This window comes from Patagioenas fasciata, chromosome 4 (genome assembly GCF_037038585.1).
Source record: "Patagioenas fasciata isolate bPatFas1 chromosome 4, bPatFas1.hap1, whole genome shotgun sequence".
Taxonomy (NCBI): domain Eukaryota; kingdom Metazoa; phylum Chordata; class Aves; order Columbiformes; family Columbidae; genus Patagioenas; species Patagioenas fasciata.
Window position 1 is genome coordinate 19,173,497 of NC_092523.1, and position 18,625 is coordinate 19,192,121.

Genomic DNA, 18,625 nt, shown 5'->3' on the forward strand with positions numbered 1-18,625 from the left:
CAAAAACCTGAAAGAAAAATGTTTGAGACTACCACACTTAGGCAAACTAAAGAAAAGCTAAAACCTAGACCAGAACACCTTTTTCTTTCCTTCAAATAATTTCTATATTTCCAAGAGTTCAGAATACTCTAAAGCATTCAATTTCACAGCACAGATTTTTCAGCAGACTAGAAGTATATTTCCTGCTCCCCTCACAACTCATCTTTCAGAAATTACCCAAAAAGCAGGTGAGGATGAGGAAAATAAATATTTTGTTAGCCTAACACTCTGTGTTGTCCTTAAAGAGCCACAGCTAACAAAGAGATGGAGCTTCCAGAAGCAAAACCAGAACTAAAGTTAGAGCAGAAAATATGTTCCTGAATATTCAGAGAACTGTTTCGCTGCTCAGTAATATTCAAGTAAGAAACACTGATACTCTCCATTCACTTTTAAGACTTCTAAAAAAACAAAAAGTTCAGGTACACCACTAGAGGAACTCAGGTCTATCTTTTCACATGCTCCACTGCAGTATCACAACAAGAACTAAAATCAGAAACTGTTACTGTCTGGAAAAGTATTAAATGCTCCTATTTTTACTCAAGGCACCTATATATCTGTAGATTGGTGTTGTAAAAACAGCAGAAAAAAATTAGACTCTCTACAAATAACACTCCCTTCATATTGCATATTTTCCCTTTCCAAAGGTTTATTACCATAACCTAAAAAGACTGTCATTATTTACAGTTTGATAAATATCAAACCCTTCTTCTGCTCCCTAAATATCTTACTGAATTCCATGCCTGTCTCTTCCTCCTTTCTCCTTCACATACAATGAAAAATAGTACTTTACAAATACATAAAGTAATCTTCTTATCCTCGCAAAAATCAACAGGCAGCATTAGCTGGCTTCCAGACAGAAGACAGCAGTTTGCTTCTAAGCTGCTGGACTTGGACTAATGCAATATAAAGTCAAGTATCTACTAGATGAAAAATTATCTGTCACAAATTAGTTGTGCAAGAAGCTACTTCAACATTTAAACAGCAGGCAATTCATAGCAAAACACAGCATTAACAAAGTCCGTGGAGATTCAAATACTTATCATTTTGTGTAGACACTTTAATTACAACTTAGAGCAGTTAAAATTTTTTACCTGCTTACTGTTATTCAGCTGTTTCTCCTTTATGATGAAGACACATGGCCATTAATAATCACTTGCTAGCGTATTAATTCCTACACCAGTGTACATAAAGTGTGTCATCTCATTCAGATGAGACCACCCATACCATCTAAAATACTGCTATCCCAGATCACTTCAAATGCTCAAAACATGATACCTGCCTTACTGCTTTCTTTTCCTTTTCATGAAAAAAAGACATTAAAATAATCTAGAAAATCCTTATAAATAACAGGAGTTAAATGGAAGCAAGCTGGGTTCTTACGACTTTAAAGAAAATTAAGATTTGGATTCATAGAGCAAACAAAAATTATCATCTCAATCTAATTAGATTTTCAAGTATTTCCTGTCTGAAAATTGTAACAAGTTACAACAAATAACAACTGTCAGCAGATGCCTTTATTACCTAAGCAAGGATGCCAAAATAATGTGTAAAGATCTAGAATGCCATCACAGCTGATAACCTTGCTTCTTTGGCACAATGGCTTATTTCTACAATAAAGTTCATCTGCCAGTGCAGAAGATAAATCTTTCTTTTGGCATGTGGGGGATGGAATGGAGGAAGCATTTGAATTTATTTAGGCCAGGTGACCGGGATTGCAGCTTTCAAGTTTTAGGGGAAGAATAAAATACTTGAAGCCAAAAGGCGTTTGGAGTTCTTCCTAGATGTTGCGAGGTGATTATGAAACTGGCTACTTTCCCAGTCAAATGGCCTAGAAAAATCCTTATCTCTAAAGTTTCTGCTTGCTCCCAGGTAGATCAACCTGCCAATCCTGACCTTCTACCAGCTGGAAAAAAAGCTGACTGTAACAGAAGCTACAGTGCTGCTTCTTATCCCATAGGTGATAAATCATCTGAAAGGAAAAGTGAAAGCAGGAAGCAAAAAGTGTCCAAGAAGATACTCCCATCAGCCTCACTCTCATTTCATACCCCTCCATACATTCAGTATACACCACAGTTGTAGAATAAGCAGCAAAACTCTTAAAATAAATGTCAACAAACTTAAAATGACTACTTTCTTTTAGAGGCTCTAATACATCCGCTTCCCCTACAAATATATTTTACAATTGTTTGATAAAGGATGTGAAACTTTGTAAGTAAATTAAATAAATCATTTTCTTTACAACATAAGTTTTCATATTATGAGACCAACACCAAAAAGCAAATGCAGTCACCATAGCATTCCAGTGAACTTCCCACTAAAACTGCCCTAATCCCACATCCAGGTGAGATCATCCCTTTATGCTGTTAAATGACTTTCACATTCATGAATGCTCAACTATGTTACCCCTTCAATCACAAAAAACCCACATCATAATAAAGTAAGAACAGATTTCTTAAGACATTTGTTCCCAGAATTATTAATGAAATATAAACAGAATATAACTTAATTTTTAAAGTGAAAATAGCTTTTTAAGAAGTGCTTACAGTCTTTCAAGAAGGTGTAATCCAGAGAAGGAACCATTCTTCAACTCTGTTATTTTATTGTTACTCAGAATTCTGTAAACAAAAACAGACAAGAACAATATATTATGTTTGGTAACAAAAGGATTTGGTGCAGCTTACATTTCTGGCGTAAATCTTTTTGTTTAACAACACTTATATCAAATTACAATGTTTAGGTCATTGTCTGAGGTGTACAACAGAACCACTTAAAAATTATGAAGGAGAAAAAGGACTTTCTGTGTTATGAAACCACGCAAGCTTATGTAATTAACATGTGAGAGAAAATTCACTCATATAGGATCATGATAATAAAACACCAGAACCGGTGTCATAGAAAATGAAGCATTAAACAACCAACCTACACGTTCAACATTCTGTTCTTCCATACCCATTTTGGTTTTCAAAACCACACAGCATTTTGCCTTTTTCCGATTTCCTCTGCTGCCACCCTCAGCCACACGCTCACTTCTCCCAGCCATCTGTCACATATCCATCCATCTCCTCAGTGCAATCTTTTTAAAACAGCTGCAAATAAGGTCAGCAATCACTCCTTCACTTTTACCGAACCTTTCTTCTCTTAAAGGACCACACAACCACAAGTACCCCCTTCCACACAATTAACTGGATCAGGCCCATCTAACCCAGTACCCTTATTCTGCAATCACGGCCCTATGCAAATGCAAATTATCCACAAATTAGGAAATCCCTTGTATAGCTGGATGCTTCCTTACTTAGAAGGACCTGCTTTCTATACAGCTACATATTTCTCTGTCACAAAAAAGGCCTATTTTCCTTTTGTATCACATAAAATTTCGGCATCCACAACGCTCCTTACAAAACGTTTCACAGTACCATTCCATGAAGAATACCTCATTTCATTCGTTCCGAACATGGCTCCTGCTTGCTTCATTTGATGCTCCCCACTTCATACACTGAAACAAGCAGAAATCAATCTCTACACCTACCCTCTCTTTAGCACATGTAATTATGTAGAAATCTAGATGTTCTCTTGCCAGATGAAAGATAGTAAAGTTAATTACAAAAAAAGTCATTTTGGGTCACCTTAATCATTTCTGAGCTCTTTCCAACTTCACTACCCTTGAAAAATTCTGAGATAAGACCACCAGAACAAGACACAGACAAGTCACAAATATACACAGTGGGATAACAATGTTCTATTTTGTTTCCTATTGTTTTCCTAGCAATTCCTAACATCTGATCTGCCATTACCACTTGCACTAAGAACTGAAGATTTCTGGTCAGTTGAGTGCCTATCACTTCATATACAAAGACAAAAGTGTCATCATCCTCAAAACGATTTTCATTTTTCTATAGTGCTGCTTCTGCCATTTTATTGCCCAATTATTAGTTTCACAAACTTCTTCCAAAATTCTTCACTTTACCCTCATCCTTATTACATCACAGAACTCAAACTCTGTCAACCTCCTACTCACACTGTTCTACAGGCCATTAAGAAATTCATTGTGCATTACAGGTCTCTAAGCCTCTACTCCACTGAGAAAACTAATCATTTACTTCCACATCCACTTCTTATCCTTCAGCATGTTAGCTGTTCATATCAGGATTTTCCATTTTATGCTGACATACTATTTTCATCAAACGCCTTTGGCAAGGGACTGAGCGATGCCTTTTGGAAAAGCATTTATGTCTCATCATATCAGCTGGATCATCCTTGTAAATAATTTGCTGATTCTGAAGAACTGCAAAGGTTTCTGGGGAAGAGCTTCCCATTACAGGCAACATAAATTTTCCAGAGTACATCTCTCTCTTTTTCCAGGTATCCAGTACATTTACTATAAACTCTGCTGATTCGTTCAATGCAAACATCAGACGTTGAACCCTGTAGTTCCCCTAAACTCCTGATGCATTTATTTAAAAGAAAAAAAAAAAAAAAATCAGCATTTGCTACCCTTCCAGTCCTCAAAAAATCAAGTTCATTCTAAGAAGACTTCAGACATTCTTAATTTGAATTTTTCACCCTCGCCATCTTGTCCTGGAAACTTATTCACTGTCAGTTTTTTCCATAACTTCTGCCACAGTCACTTCAATTTCAGACAGGTCCTCTGTTAAATGCATCCTGCAGATCCAACATGCCCAAGTACTTCTTCACTTACACCAATTACACCTTCAGGCTGGATAACTACTTCTGCACTTAAAACTGCCACTAGGAGATTTCTTTCCAGCCTACTGCATCTTTCAGATATCCTTTACTACAGCCATAAATGAAACACACACACCTCTCTTTCCTCTGATGCATAAACTTTATCTAATGATTACAAGGATTAGTACTTCAAAACACATAACGAATACAATTAAAATACAGAAACAGCAGTCTACGAAAACAGCATCATTTTCACACAACCATACATTACACTAAGTAGTTTTCTTCTCCAGGTTTCTCAAAGACTGCCTGGAGCCTCTGTGGTTTAGACAAACACACGGCAGGCAATTTTTTGTGTCAAAGCTCTGGCTCTGAGTTACTCTCAGTCTCACACACACAGAATCAAGACAGCTGAACACATTATTTGAAAATCTTTCTATTTCCAGTCTGACAGACAGAAGGTTTGAAAATTCTTGAGGTTAAGATTAAATCACTCAAACGAGGTAACAGTTCTGATGCTAGAAGGAGGAGATCCCATTCCTTCTCCTCCCTGTACAGTCATCCCGTGTATTTCTGCAGTTCATCTCAAGTCAGTCTCCGGTGCCCACTCCACAAGCAATGAACATTAAACTACATATTCACCCAAGGCACCTTCCAAGAGATTAATTTATATGTCAACCACAACAGTGTCATCAACACAGTACGCTACGCAGTCAGCTAATCCTGGGTGAAGACTGATGACAGGAATGGTAGAAAGGATGAGGAAAAAAAATGCAAGTATTCTACGAACTTGCTGCTGTATGTGCCTGTAAAGCCTATGACATCCACTGGAGTGTTAGCTAAGAAAAAAATTTGCTCTTGTGAAAATACATTTCCAGAGTCAAATAAATTAAGCTACTTTACAAGAAGAAAAGAAGGAATTCTGGCCCTTGGCTTCAGCTGGGATAACCTAGATGACCAAACAAATGAAATATATAGAGCATTTTTTAAAAACAGATGTACAAATCAAGAAAGCACAGTTACTCCTCAACCAGAATACACATTTGCAAGGCTGGTAAATAGATAATTATCATAAACAGCATCATCATAATCTACAACTTGGAATGCCTGCAGAAGTAGTAAAGCTTAAATGAAGCATTAAAAATCACATGTCCTAAAGTCTTTGAAACTACTTTCACTTCTCAAAGAGAAAAAGGGTTCAACCTAATTAGTAAGTAGTATTTGTATAAATGATAGCTATAGGATTTATTCTGTAAACCAGATCTATTCAGAGCAAAGCACACCTTTATTTCAACATCCTTTCTGGTTTCAGAAATGTGTGTGGGGAAAAAAAATAATTATATATAAAGAAATGAACGAAGTAGCTCATGAAGAATCTTCATTAATAGTTAATGCAAATTGAACATAAGGCATAACTGCAGCAGGAAAAAAAAAAAGACATCCAAAAAACCTCACCACTTCCCTCCCCCAAAAACCAACCAACCAACACCAAACAACAACACAGCACACCAAACACAGGACAACTTCCCACCTATGGATAAAAGAAAAAACATGAGATTCAGGAAACACCCAAGTCAACACAAGCAAGCAAAAAACTACACTCTTTGGTAACACAGAAATAATTTGTCAGTTATAACTGACTTCATCTTAAGATTTATTCATTTTGCCTGTACTTTTTCCAGAAAAAGAAACTATCCAAAATGGAGTAGAAACCACTTCAAAAGTAGCTAAAACTGACTGGACTAAATTTTAACTAAATAAAAGTTACAGCTCTGCTAAAAAAAGAAAAAAAAAAAAAAAAAAGTGTTCTGACATCACCTAGAAAATAATAGGCCTAAAGTAGAAGCCTTTGAATATCTGTTCACTAGGTAAATTTCTCTCTGGAGTGTGATGTACAAATTATAGTCAGCCTGATTTAGTATTTTCTCTGCAGAAGCTCTAAGTTGCTCAACCATAAAGGTTTAGTACAATAAATGATAGATTTTACAACACTCCATATAACATAAGACATTTCACCATACTTAAAATTGTTATAAGTGTAATCTTTAAAAAAATGCAGTTTAAAACTTGCTATTAATATATTTAGTCTATACATTATTTGAAGTGTTTAGAGAGGTGGCATACAAAGATGAAACACGATAAAGTGTTCACCTCAAAGTAGACATTTTATAGTCACTTTCGGAATTTCTGTGCATTAATGTACAGCGAAATGATGGACTATCATGTACCACTTAGACACAGAAAATTATTTGTGACCAATAATAATTCTAAGTTACTTGTTTAAGACCATATTTTTTTCCTAAGAGGCAAGTAATTCTGAAAATATGCCAACTTTCACATCATTAAGAAGTTCAAAGGCAAAAATGGTAGAGAGCTACAGATTTCCATTTCTCCCCATCTTATTCAACTCTTCTTTAATAGGTGACTTTGTAACATGAATGTTGTACCTGGATATTTCATGAAGGGGTTTCCATAATCCAATGTCACTGTTGCTTTGTATGTCTTACAATCTCCAGGTGACATTTTTTTAATAATCAACAATACCTGCTTGGAACAAACGTGTTTTTGCCTGTCCAACCCTAACATAACTGAAAATAAAATGTGGAACTACTATATGCAAACAGTGTCACAGCCACAGGAACTAACACCAAAAACTTGGAATGAAAGGCATCTGAAGAGCAGGATTTAGAAACCATTATGGAAAACAGCTCAAGTCAGCTTAAAATGACACATTTCTCTCTCCTTTGACTGAGCAGAACAGTTATAGTTGCAGAGACAAAGAGATGATCCAAGACAACACATTTCAAGGAAAAAAAAAAAAAAACCACAAACAAAAAACCAACAAACAACACAACACCTCCCCTTCCTCCAAAACCATCCCAGCTCTTCACCCATTCCAAGAACATTGTCACAATGTTCCTTTGTTGAATACGGCTTAGATCTGAAAGCCCTGTTTCTGTTTTGCTCCATAAAGTGGTAGAATTTGGCAAAACTCTGCAAAAAAAACTCAACTCCGGGTCTAACTTATTGGCGAGACGTTTCACAAAAGATGCCCAGTTTCAGCATACAAAATAGAACTATGCAGTCAAACCCAAAGTCTGTCCTTTGTACTACAAATAGTTTTACAACAGATACTAAAGGTTACATAATCATCCTTTTCTCATACTGCGGGGAAGCAGAAATCAAGGTTTGATTTCTTTTTTAAATTAAAACAAGGTGGTAAGCTCTAAGTGAGAAAAGTTTTGTTTAGTGAAACAATTTGGGTTTGTCAGCTTTAAAACAACCATAATTAAGACAGTAGTCAACTAGACAAGAATTTAGAATGCATCTCCAAACTTCACAAATGAATCATTTCAGAGGATACCATTAAAATCTACGCATATGCTGACTAACACTGTTACAAAAAAAAAAAAAAAAAAAAAAGTCAAAATGGCCTCTGTACAAAGAGCTGGGAGACAGTGTAACTGAATAAAGTCTTTAGCTGAATGCTAAAGACTCACATAGAGAGCCAAGAAGCAGAAAATAAATCCCATCATTTCATGACAATGGTTGTATACTCAAAGGACTGCGAAAGCAGCCACCAGCAAAAATTGGACTAAAGTAACCATGTGTACAACCAAGAAAAATGCTTTCTGCTGAAAGCTGTGAACATGCAAAAAAATACATTTTTCAAAGTTTATCTTGTAGTAGCTCTGATTTAACAAGGATATAAACCCAGTATTTTTCAACAGTTAGTATTTTGCCTTCTAGTGAGTTACTCGTGTCAAACGGAAAGAAATGCAAGTAATAGACCAAGTAGAACATGAGCAACATTTGCTTAAAAGTAACTCTGAAATGAAAACACTCCACAAGCTACACACAAAGAATTATGAACCCTTCCAAAGCCCCTAACAAAAGGAGATAGTACTTTCCAATTTAACAAAAACATTATAACTGAGGAAGCTTAACAATTAAACATTTGCAAAATAGAAACTTGCAACTGATAAAATATTTCCTGTGCTATTTCATTACTATGCACATTAAGCAATATTAAGATTGTAAACTAAAACAGAAGTAATGAAATTACAGAATAAAAACTGTGCCCATTTTATCACTCCATTATTAACCGGGAATGTGCTAACTTCATATGATGTAATGATAGACTTCTTTTCTACACAATCCCTACATCATTGAAGCAACTATGCTCACTTTGTGCACTGCTATTCCAAACATTTTTTTCTTGATATTCAGTGTGTGACCACGTGCCTTATGTATTGCCTTTCTTTAAGAAAAAAAAAAAAAAAAAAAATCTGTAAGGACAGAATTCTTCATTTCCAGGGAAATACAGTAACAATCACTGGAGTATCTCAGTGAATTTTCTGTGTAAAAGTACTAAATAAAACTCATCCTAGAAGAACAGAACTGAGGGGCAAAACAGAATGCAAGAATGAGTAGCTGTGTTGCTGAAAATTATACTACTATCAAAAGAAATTCTTGTGAAATTATAACCTTACCAACCAAACTTCTCTTTCTAGTACTTATCCCAGGTTGGAAAGCCTACCTAAGAGAAATTGAAGTGGACACAACAACATCTACTTTCTTTCAACACTAACTCTGAGTTGCCATCTCTAAAGTTAACCAAAAGCACTCGTAACCTAGCCCTTGTGACCATTACATTCTGGGAAGCTTCCTCCAAGTTCCCTCTCCCCCCTTCTTAGCTGTACCATCTGCATTAGTTTGAGAGACGATGACCAACCCTTTTTGTAGCGACCCTCCTGTCTTACTCCTCTCCCTTCTGCTCCCTCCTGAGTTTCCTGCTCCTTATCCACCAGGTGTAGACTTTTTAGGATTCTCACAGACTTGCAGTTCAGTGCAAATTTACTCCTCCAACCTCCATACACATGCTTCACAGGAAATACTGCACACACGCAGATGCCTAGCCAGACGCAAACTTAAACTGTTACAGAAAATATATTGTGTGTGTCAAATCACACTAGTATTACTTATAGCATATGCTGCCATACCCAGTTTCATATGTATTTACATTTCTTATTAGCTGTACGTGCTCTCTAGAAAGGGCTTTTTCTAGACACATTTTAGCAAGCACTTCTTGTCAACTCCTGGCATACGAAGATACATTTTCACAAACATGTATATCCTAATGCTACAGAAGTCAACAGTTTTTTGATAGTTCAGCTCCCTGAGCTGACTAGGCATGGATCAAGACAAATGGGACAGCAGCAAGGGACAGGGAAAAAATCCCATACCCACACAGCAGGAGACTGGGAGGTCAAAGTATGAACACATCAGTTCAGGTTGCAGTTTTACAGGCATCTGGGTGTGGATGTAACTTTCTGCACTGGGGAAGATCCTTCCCCTGCCCTCACAAAGCAGGAAGAGAAGGTGGAAGGGACTTCCTTCTCCAGCACAGAGCTGGAAGGTCAGCTCACTGAAACTTTAATGAGTCCATCAACAGGCAATTTTGACCATTGGTATGAATTTCTGTTAACACCAGAAGCTGTTTTATCCTCAAACAACAGTTCAAGGTATTAGAATCAGTTGTTTGGCATGTCTTACAGGACGCTTTTCAAAATCTGAGTATAACTTGCAAACTCTGACTGCTACTAAATTTCAGGGCAAAACCTATTCCATGACGACACGGATTAAATAATAATAAGTTGTTATATCAGACAGAAATAAGCCTTTATGTTCACCTGCTCAGATGGAAATAGCACATGTAGACAACAGCAGTAGCTTTCCCAGACTGAGTTACAGCACTACTATTTCCTTATATGATCCATCTTCTCCTACTGGCTTCCAGACACTAATAATGCCTTTACTGATATTGTGGGTAGCTGCTGAATTTCAAAGAATTCTTGCCCATCTCATGCTAAGCCAGTTACACTCATTCTTCAGCATTTTATCTCTTCTGCCTTCATTTCCTCAAAGTTCTTCCTATTTCCCATCTCCATAACCAATACAACCACATAAATCCATTATCTCATCTCAGCACCCCACAACTCCAGTAGTTTCTGCCTTTTAATCCAGTCTCCCTGCCTTTCTTCACTCCATATCTAGACCTTCACCTCCCTCCCTCTACCTCAATGCATCGTTCTTCCCTAGATTGAACCGACCTAGCCAGTGACACAGATTGTACTCTTAGACAAAGCACCTGAAGACACCACAGCCCACAGCCACCTAGAAATGTAATGCTGGAGACTTGCCAGGATGAACCCTAGAACACACTGACCAGTGCAGAAAGAATTGTGAAATTAAGTTGCCTATTTCTTATTTAATCAACCTGCATTTATAATGTTTGATTTGTCTCCCAAATAAAAGCTCTTAGTTGGTCTGTCTTGCCAAAAAGGTCAAATTCCTCCCCCAAAAGCGACAACCTCACAGCCTTGCCAAAACTGGCTGACTAGCTTGGATCACGCACACCGCAAGAGCAACTGCTCAGGGACCAGCAGCTCTGCACAGCCAGGAGATGTGCAGGACAGAGCTGTACGGGACTACTGGACATGCCCTGTGCCATTACCGAAGGAATCGTCACAACACAGTAACCCACATCAACAGTAACTAATGGATCCAAACTGTCCTGCTGTAGCACTCTAGGGGCAGTAGGACAGTTTCCACTGCTAAACAACCAAACAATGAAACCCAAAGGTGAAAATAAAATTCTCACCTATTTACTGTGTTAAAGACTAAATACGTTTAATAGATTATTTAAGATTTTACAAATTAATATTCAGAATTCCTTAAGTATCTCATTGCAGAAAGCAATTTAAGACAATTTATTATTACTAATGAAAAGAAATGCTCAACTATTTTTAATCTTAATGGATTAAGTACTGATACAAAGAAAGCATTTCAACTGTATAGATTCAAAAATTACAGAGACTATTATGGTGAAATTACAGACTAAATAAGGCAGTAATGACAAAACCATAAACCTGCAACATATCTGGCCCATGCAGAGTACATATGGGAACCATTAAATTCTGAAAAATCTAACCTTGCAGCTCCATAGTTGTTTTAAATTACAAAAATAACCTTTGAAACATGAAGAACCTGCAAGCAAAAAGGAATGAAACACATGCAGTTCATCACTGCAGCACCAATTTTAATTCTATTTCTTTAACTCTTGGCATTAACTTTAAAATTTAAGTATTTTGCAGTTTTTCCAACCTGAAACAAAACCAGGAGCACTAGTGATCAATAGAAGACAACAATAAAAGAAAAAAGTATTAATCCTGAAGACAAAAATCTCTCTTCCTGAGGCTAGTGAACACATAAAGGGTATTGCTAATATGAACATCTTCAAGGGAATAAAGGTATTGGGCAATTCTACACTAATATTGTAGCTTTAAGAATTAAAATAATAATAATTTGTCCTCATTACAAAAATTTGAATTTGCTCTCCATTATTTTTCAGAACTTATCTCTATCCTCCTCCTTTATTTTTAACTCAGAAGTAATCAGTACATAGCTTTCATGCAAAATTTGGGCACCAGGCTTGTAACAACTGCCTATGGTTCCATCTATGGTGCAGAAGCCATATTTCTAATTAATTCACTTATTTAAGCGGAAGTACAATAAAAATTGTTTTAAGTGCCTTTCACAATGAGATTAAATGCCTATATAGAATAATAAGTAAAAAAAACAATCAGTATGCATTGATACAATCGTCATTGTATGAAGACTATTACCAATTACAACCCACCATGCATGTTACAGTAAAGCCATTACTGCAACACTGAAAGAAACAAGTATATTCAAACTTGGCTGGATACTTATTAACAAGGTAACATTGATGTCTTCTGAAGTGGAATAGTTTTTTAGGTAAAACAAAATAATGTAATTTAGAAGAAAAGACAGTTCAAATTGTGACCTCAAAATTTTCTTGCAATGCTCAAATATAATAGTCTATAACAACCACCCCACAATAACGAATTAGTGTTGAAATAGGGCATACAGTAAGGCATGAATCTGATTTTTAATGTAGATTGCTATCTTCTCAATGAGGTAAAAGACATACACAAAACCTCATGGATGTATACCGAATAGCTCTACTAAAATATAAGCCTAATATAAAATGAAACACCCCTAATGATTTTCAGGAGTCAGATGCCACTGGTAAAAAGGCATGAGCAAGTACTTTGCAAATCACGAAATTGTGGATGCAACAATTCTCAAGTACTGTCTCTCTACTGCCTTGTGTTCAGGAGTAAAATCTATTTTGCATAGTCCTTGTACCCACTGTCCAAATAAAATTTTAAGATGAGTTTTAATGGGAGTTATTAGCCCTTTGTGTCTCCAAAAAAAAGTTAACACTGCCCAAGTTATTTATACTGGGCACTTAAAACAGTTTAAAATATACTATTTTAACAACAATCAAAAAAAAAAAAAAAAAGGAACTAGCCGTCAAGGGCACCTTCAAGTTAATAATGGAAATGTACTTTAAAAGAAGAGGTAAACTTCCACAGAAGACATTCACTATGCCTGTACTTTCTGTTCGTCAATGTTTTGGTAAAGGATACTTTTTTTCCAAACACACAATACAGAAAGACCCAGCTAAGCAAAACAAAGGAAATGAAAACAGTTTAGTAAATACCAGATCACATCTAAAAAAAAAAAAAAAAAAAAAATTAAAAATCATAACTATAAATCTCTACATAATATCTATTTGCTTTCTTTTTAAAACTTGAAAAGTCCTCTTTCTGTCAGAAGGAAAAAATTACTCACATAATTACACATAATTCATGTAATTACAATGTAATCGCACACTGTGATACAAATGACTCCTTGCAAAATAAGTGACCTTTTGCTTTGAAACTTTTGGAAGTTAGGTATTTGTGTTACAAATGGAAAGGCTGTGCAGATGTCTTGCAGGCCAAATAAGTTTGCCTTTCATCTGTTTAATGGATGTAATTCGGCATGATTATTTAGAAGCTGGACAAAAACTGGGACATTTTAAGATGTTTCTCAACAGTAAACCAGTTAAGCATATCTTTGAACAGTTCTGAACAAAAAAAAAAAAAAAAAAAAAAGGATAATGCTCTGGCTTGTAAATTCTAACACTTGCAAGTGCAAACATCGGTACTCGTGTGTTCCTACAAGGATATGTGAGTAAGCAAAGTTGTTTGCAGACCAGTAAGGCTCCTGATTCAGATATACAATTCTTCACTGAATATCTATACTTTTATTGTGTTGATTTAGATTCCTATTCCTACAGGATAACCTATGCGTAATTGGTAACTAAAATTCTCAACAAGTAACAAGGATTACAACCGCATGGGCTTGTCTTCAGTGGGATTACACATTCTCCTCCAAAGAATGACATAATGGCTAATATCCAATTTGTTATGACATAATTTCAGCTTGCATCAAAGAAATACAACAGCAACAGATTTCTTATCTCAGACTTCTATTACAAGAGTATAGTGCATTTTTTACTTACATGTGAATCATTGCAATGGTCTCAGTATCTACTGAAATATAGAGCACGTCAAACAAAGCATGGAGTTACATTCACCCAGTTATCTTCACATCAAAAGCATCTCATCTGGCTGGTTAAACTACAAAGGTCAAAGCCATCTATGGCGTTCATATAGATACACCCTTCATTTGCACCCCAATCAGTTTTTATTACATAAAGCTATGAAAAAGTCCTTTTCTTAACTACAACTAACTTGAATTCATCTTGTAATTCGACCTGACTGCTCAGTAAAGCACCAGATAATTCTACCTGGATCTTCATTTACAGTGCTCCCAGAAATCCTAAACATTATTTATTCTCCCACAGACATCTCTATAGTTTAACACTCCTCTTTCAATGTCTGTTTTCCTTCCCCAATCATTAAACAAACTTACTACATCTCTTATCAAATGAAAAGAAGTTAGGATTTTTTTTTTTTTTTTTTCTAAAGAGTAACTAAAGATTCTACTACTGACCTAAATTAACAGGACAACAAAACGTTTTGTGGCAAACAAAAGCCAAAGCATTTCATAAATTAAGTGACCTTGTCCACTTATCATTAGCATTGTTAACCACTAACTACAATGGCGTGCAAGAATGATACAACCTGGCCAGCATCCTCAGATACTATTCATTCATCCTAATTTCCACTATTTCTCTTACTTTCTCACTTTTTAGATACTTTTGTGCTCAAAAAATAGTTCACTGGGGAAAAAAAAAAAAAAGCCACAGCTGTAAATGCTAAATGCACAGCAGCTGATGTACTCAAAGGCTAAGAGATCAGCAATAAGGACTGAATCAGGATTTCCAAAATGAATACAATCACTTAATTTGAGACATTCCTAGGTCACTCAAGAACCAAAAAGTTTTGTAAAATTACAAATTACTCTTATATAAAATCGGTTTGTTCAAAATAAGAGCCAACATAAACCGAATTAAAACGTAGCTCATCTACACAACAGTGATCTATTTTCAGCTACTTATCTCTGCAGTGATCCACTAATCCAAAAAGCTGTAATAGAACTAGTACTTATCTTAATAGAAGAATCCCACAAGAATCAAGATAACTCAGGGCAGTTTGACGCTAATCAGACAATCTTCCACTATCCACAAAACGTTGCAATTCTAAGCATCAGCTTGGAAAAAAAAGTAATTTTTGGCAAAAGATTAGATAATTATTAACCCAGCCACTACTCATCAACATGTTAGTGAAATGGCACTTGGCAAAACACCTCATAAATCAACAAAACTTTCTAACCAGGTTAACACAGATCCTGTAACAAAAAAAAAAAAAACAAACCAAAAAAAACCAAAACAAAAAACAACAACCACAAACACCACCACACACTAAACACACTCAAGAGATACAGAAGCCACACCTTTAAGAGTCAACAAAAGATCCTGAATCACAGCAGTTATTGTGTCCATTCTCTGAGAAAAAGCAGGAGCATTGGTTTAGAATTCTTTGTCTCATATTTAAGTAAAATTTCAAAGTGTGCATTCATATTAATTGTATCAACACCATTATGATACTTGCTACAAATAACAATTAAAGAAGTCACATTGTTTCCACTGTGTCTATTAAAAAGTTTAAAAAGGAAAAAGAAATGTTTTGGAAGTTATAATGAACTTCAAAGGTCAGTTAAAACTGAAAGCAACTAATTAGCGTATGTAGATTTGCTCTAGATACACTCTAGTTAATTAAGGAGTATGAAAATCAAGATGAAAGATGAATCATTCTTCCAAATTCTTCTGTCACTGCAATTATGAACAAAGGTCCATTCACAGCCAGGCTACTGTGTTTGACATCTGCTTGTCTTTCACAACAGAGCTGTGACTCCAAGTTTTCTGAACCAAAAGGCTCCCACAGTCAACTTTTGCATATCAACCATACTAACATCTACTTCTATCAAAATGTTAATGGATAATGCTATATTCTTAACAGATAATCAGCTGCAAAGCCTTTGAGGGTCACAAAGGCTAAAATGAATTTGTTGATCAAACAGCTGTCACCTTCTACCTTTTGCTTTCTTTTCTTTTTCAGAACATTCATGTATGACTATTTCTGGTTACTTCTCACAGGTCATTTAGAAGTGTAAACCCTTACAGATTGCCAAGCAAGAACACCTACTTTATCCTTAATCATCTCCCCTTTTTTTTGCTTTCCCTTTTCTCATAGCTCCGCATTCATGAATTTGCCACTGACTGTGTCCACACCTTTACTAACACTTCCTGAAGGAAGCTCTTCCTTGGTGTTTCAGTGCTGTCAAAGTTCACAAAAGCAGCAGTCAGATTGTTGTTCTCTTGACAGAACCATATACATTCTGTGCTTATTAATCTCGGACTATAGGTAAATCTTTCAAACCTTTGATTTCCAGTTAGGCATATAAATATCTTAAGTACCAGTACCACAGGCACTTTACGGCTCTCTAAAGGACAGGGTTCCACTTTTCGGGCTGCCCACTGATGAAATCCAGTGCTGCTGACAGCCCTATCCATGGCCAGGCAACTGGACTTGGTGATCTCTAAAGGTCCCTTTCAACCCAAACCATCCTATTAGTTTCTTTGCTAGACTGACCAGTTAAGTGTCTCAGGAAGAAAAACCACATGCAAATCCTTTCTTTGCATGTGTACACTCATGTCTAAGTAAACAGCAACATATTTCTTACTTTGGAATAAGTTGCACATCCTGTTTGAAACTTGTTTTTCAAATGGATGAGCTAGAATTACCTCCACATAAAAACAGTACGCCTACTGCTACGTGGAAGTAAACTGACCTTTTTTCCAAAGAGGAAACAAAATAAATCCCTTTGGCTGGTTTTATTGTGAGCCATAATGAATAAGTTGCTGTTTGCTACCACAAAACTTCAGGCCCACCTAGCCTACACCACACAGTGAGCAGCTCACACTCTCTGTTAGTGCTCAGTTGTTAAAACTACCTCAGAGCACGGTACTCCAAAGCTCAGTTTCTCCTGAGATTTAAATTTAAAAAAAAAAAGTACATTTAAGGAAGTTTAGAAAACAAAGTGCAACTACTTCTAATAAAGAAATACCTAAGCTTTCCTGAACGGTGTGACGGAGAGCAGTCCCAGAAGGGAAGCAGCAGCAAGGGCAGTGCGGGGCCGTTGCTCCGCGGGGTGGGAGGCGTGGGGGTACGCAGAGCGGCACCGTCCCGCACAGCCCCCCGCTCGCCGGTGAGTAACGGGACGCTCCCGCACCCCCTAAAATCAGTATCCTGGGAAGCTGAAGAAAAACGCGAAAAGCACACCTAAAAAAACCCTCACGGTCCCAAGGGCTTTTCCCAGCAGCAGAGGGGGATCAACGCGCGCGCCCCCTCCCCCCCACGGCTGACCCCATTTTACCTCAGGCCGCCGCTCCCTTCCGCCACCCCCCCACTCCGTCCACGTCGCACCAAGGCCGCCCACCTCCCACCCGGGGACAGTACTCACAGGGTGACCGTCCGGTTGGGCAGCGCCTCGGGAGGCAGGACCTGAGCGAGCTCCAGGTTGCTGCAAACTACCTTCACCTCCACCGGTCCGCCGGCCGCCGCTGCTTTGCCGGCGCTTTTGGGGCGACTGTCGTACTTGCATCCCGGGGGCAGCGCGGCGCCGCCGCCGCCCCCCAGCACCGTCAGGAGCAGGATCGCGGGCAGGAGCCCCGCCGGGCGACGGGGGCGCGGCAGGCGGCAGGGAGCTCTGCGGCCGGGGGGCAGCATGGCGGGGCTGTGCAGGGCCCCGCTCCGCTCCTCCCGCAGACGGCAGGGACGGACGAGGTCGGCTGGGCCGGGCAGGAGCTGAGCGAGCGCAGGGGGCTCGCCCTTCGCCCTGGCCTAGCTCCGCGGAGGCGGCGCCAGGCGCGGCCGTAGCGCTACCGCCATGTGGTGCCGGTGGGCTGCGGGCGGGCAGAGCCGCGGCCGTCACAGCTGCCCTCGCCTTTGTGTCGGGGCCGGCGGGCTCCGCGCAGCAGTAGCAGCGCCGCCTTCCGCCGGTACCGGAGCCCCGCGGCTCCGAACGCGCCCGCCGGGCCTCAGCCCCACTGCGCAAGCGCCGCGGTTGAGGCTGCGGCCACAGCGCCTGCGCGGGTGAGGGGCCGCGGAGGGGGCGAGCGCCTCTGAGGGGGCAAAGCGCTCGTCGCATGGGCAGCTCCTGGCCGAGTTGTCGGCAGCGTTGGGCCTGCCCGCCGTCCCGCCCTCTCCCCGCAGCCGTGGGCGCCGTTGTCATGGCCTGCTCCAGCAGGAGCTCTTCGCCCAGGCGTTTCAGTGGCCGGCGTCTTTGGGTCCCCCAGCATTCTATAGAGTCCCTTTGGCTCTCCTTTGACAGGGGGTACTGTCCCCCTCGCAGGAACAGGGTGGAGCGGTGTGGTTTCCCTCTTCTCTGCTTCCAGCCTTTCCTGCTGTCCCCAGCTTCAATCCTTGATCTTGCAAGAGGAACTGCTGCCATTCATGCC

The 18,625-nt window shown here is 38.6% G+C and overlaps 1 protein-coding gene across 3 annotated transcripts in view; it reads right to left on the reverse strand.

The window, feature by feature from the left end:
- The window catches only part of ADGRA3 (adhesion G protein-coupled receptor A3), a 56,686-nt gene extending 38,472 nt beyond the window's left edge, over positions 1-18,214 (reverse strand). Inside the window, exons 1-2 of one of the 3 annotated variants that reach the window (XM_065837217.2) lie at positions 17,629-18,214; positions 2,583-2,654 (exon numbers count right to left, since the gene is read on the reverse strand). In XM_065837217.2, the coding sequence (XP_065693289.1) occupies positions 2,583-2,654; positions 17,629-17,894 (338 nt within the window). In that variant the 5' untranslated portion in view covers positions 17,895-18,214. Of the gene's footprint in view, positions 1-2,582; positions 2,655-3,469; positions 4,202-14,161; positions 14,188-17,628 lie in introns of those variants that run through there. The other 2 variants (XM_071807364.1, XM_065837218.2) reach the window with 2 other exon arrangements.
- Between the last annotated feature and the right edge of the window lie 411 nt (positions 18,215-18,625).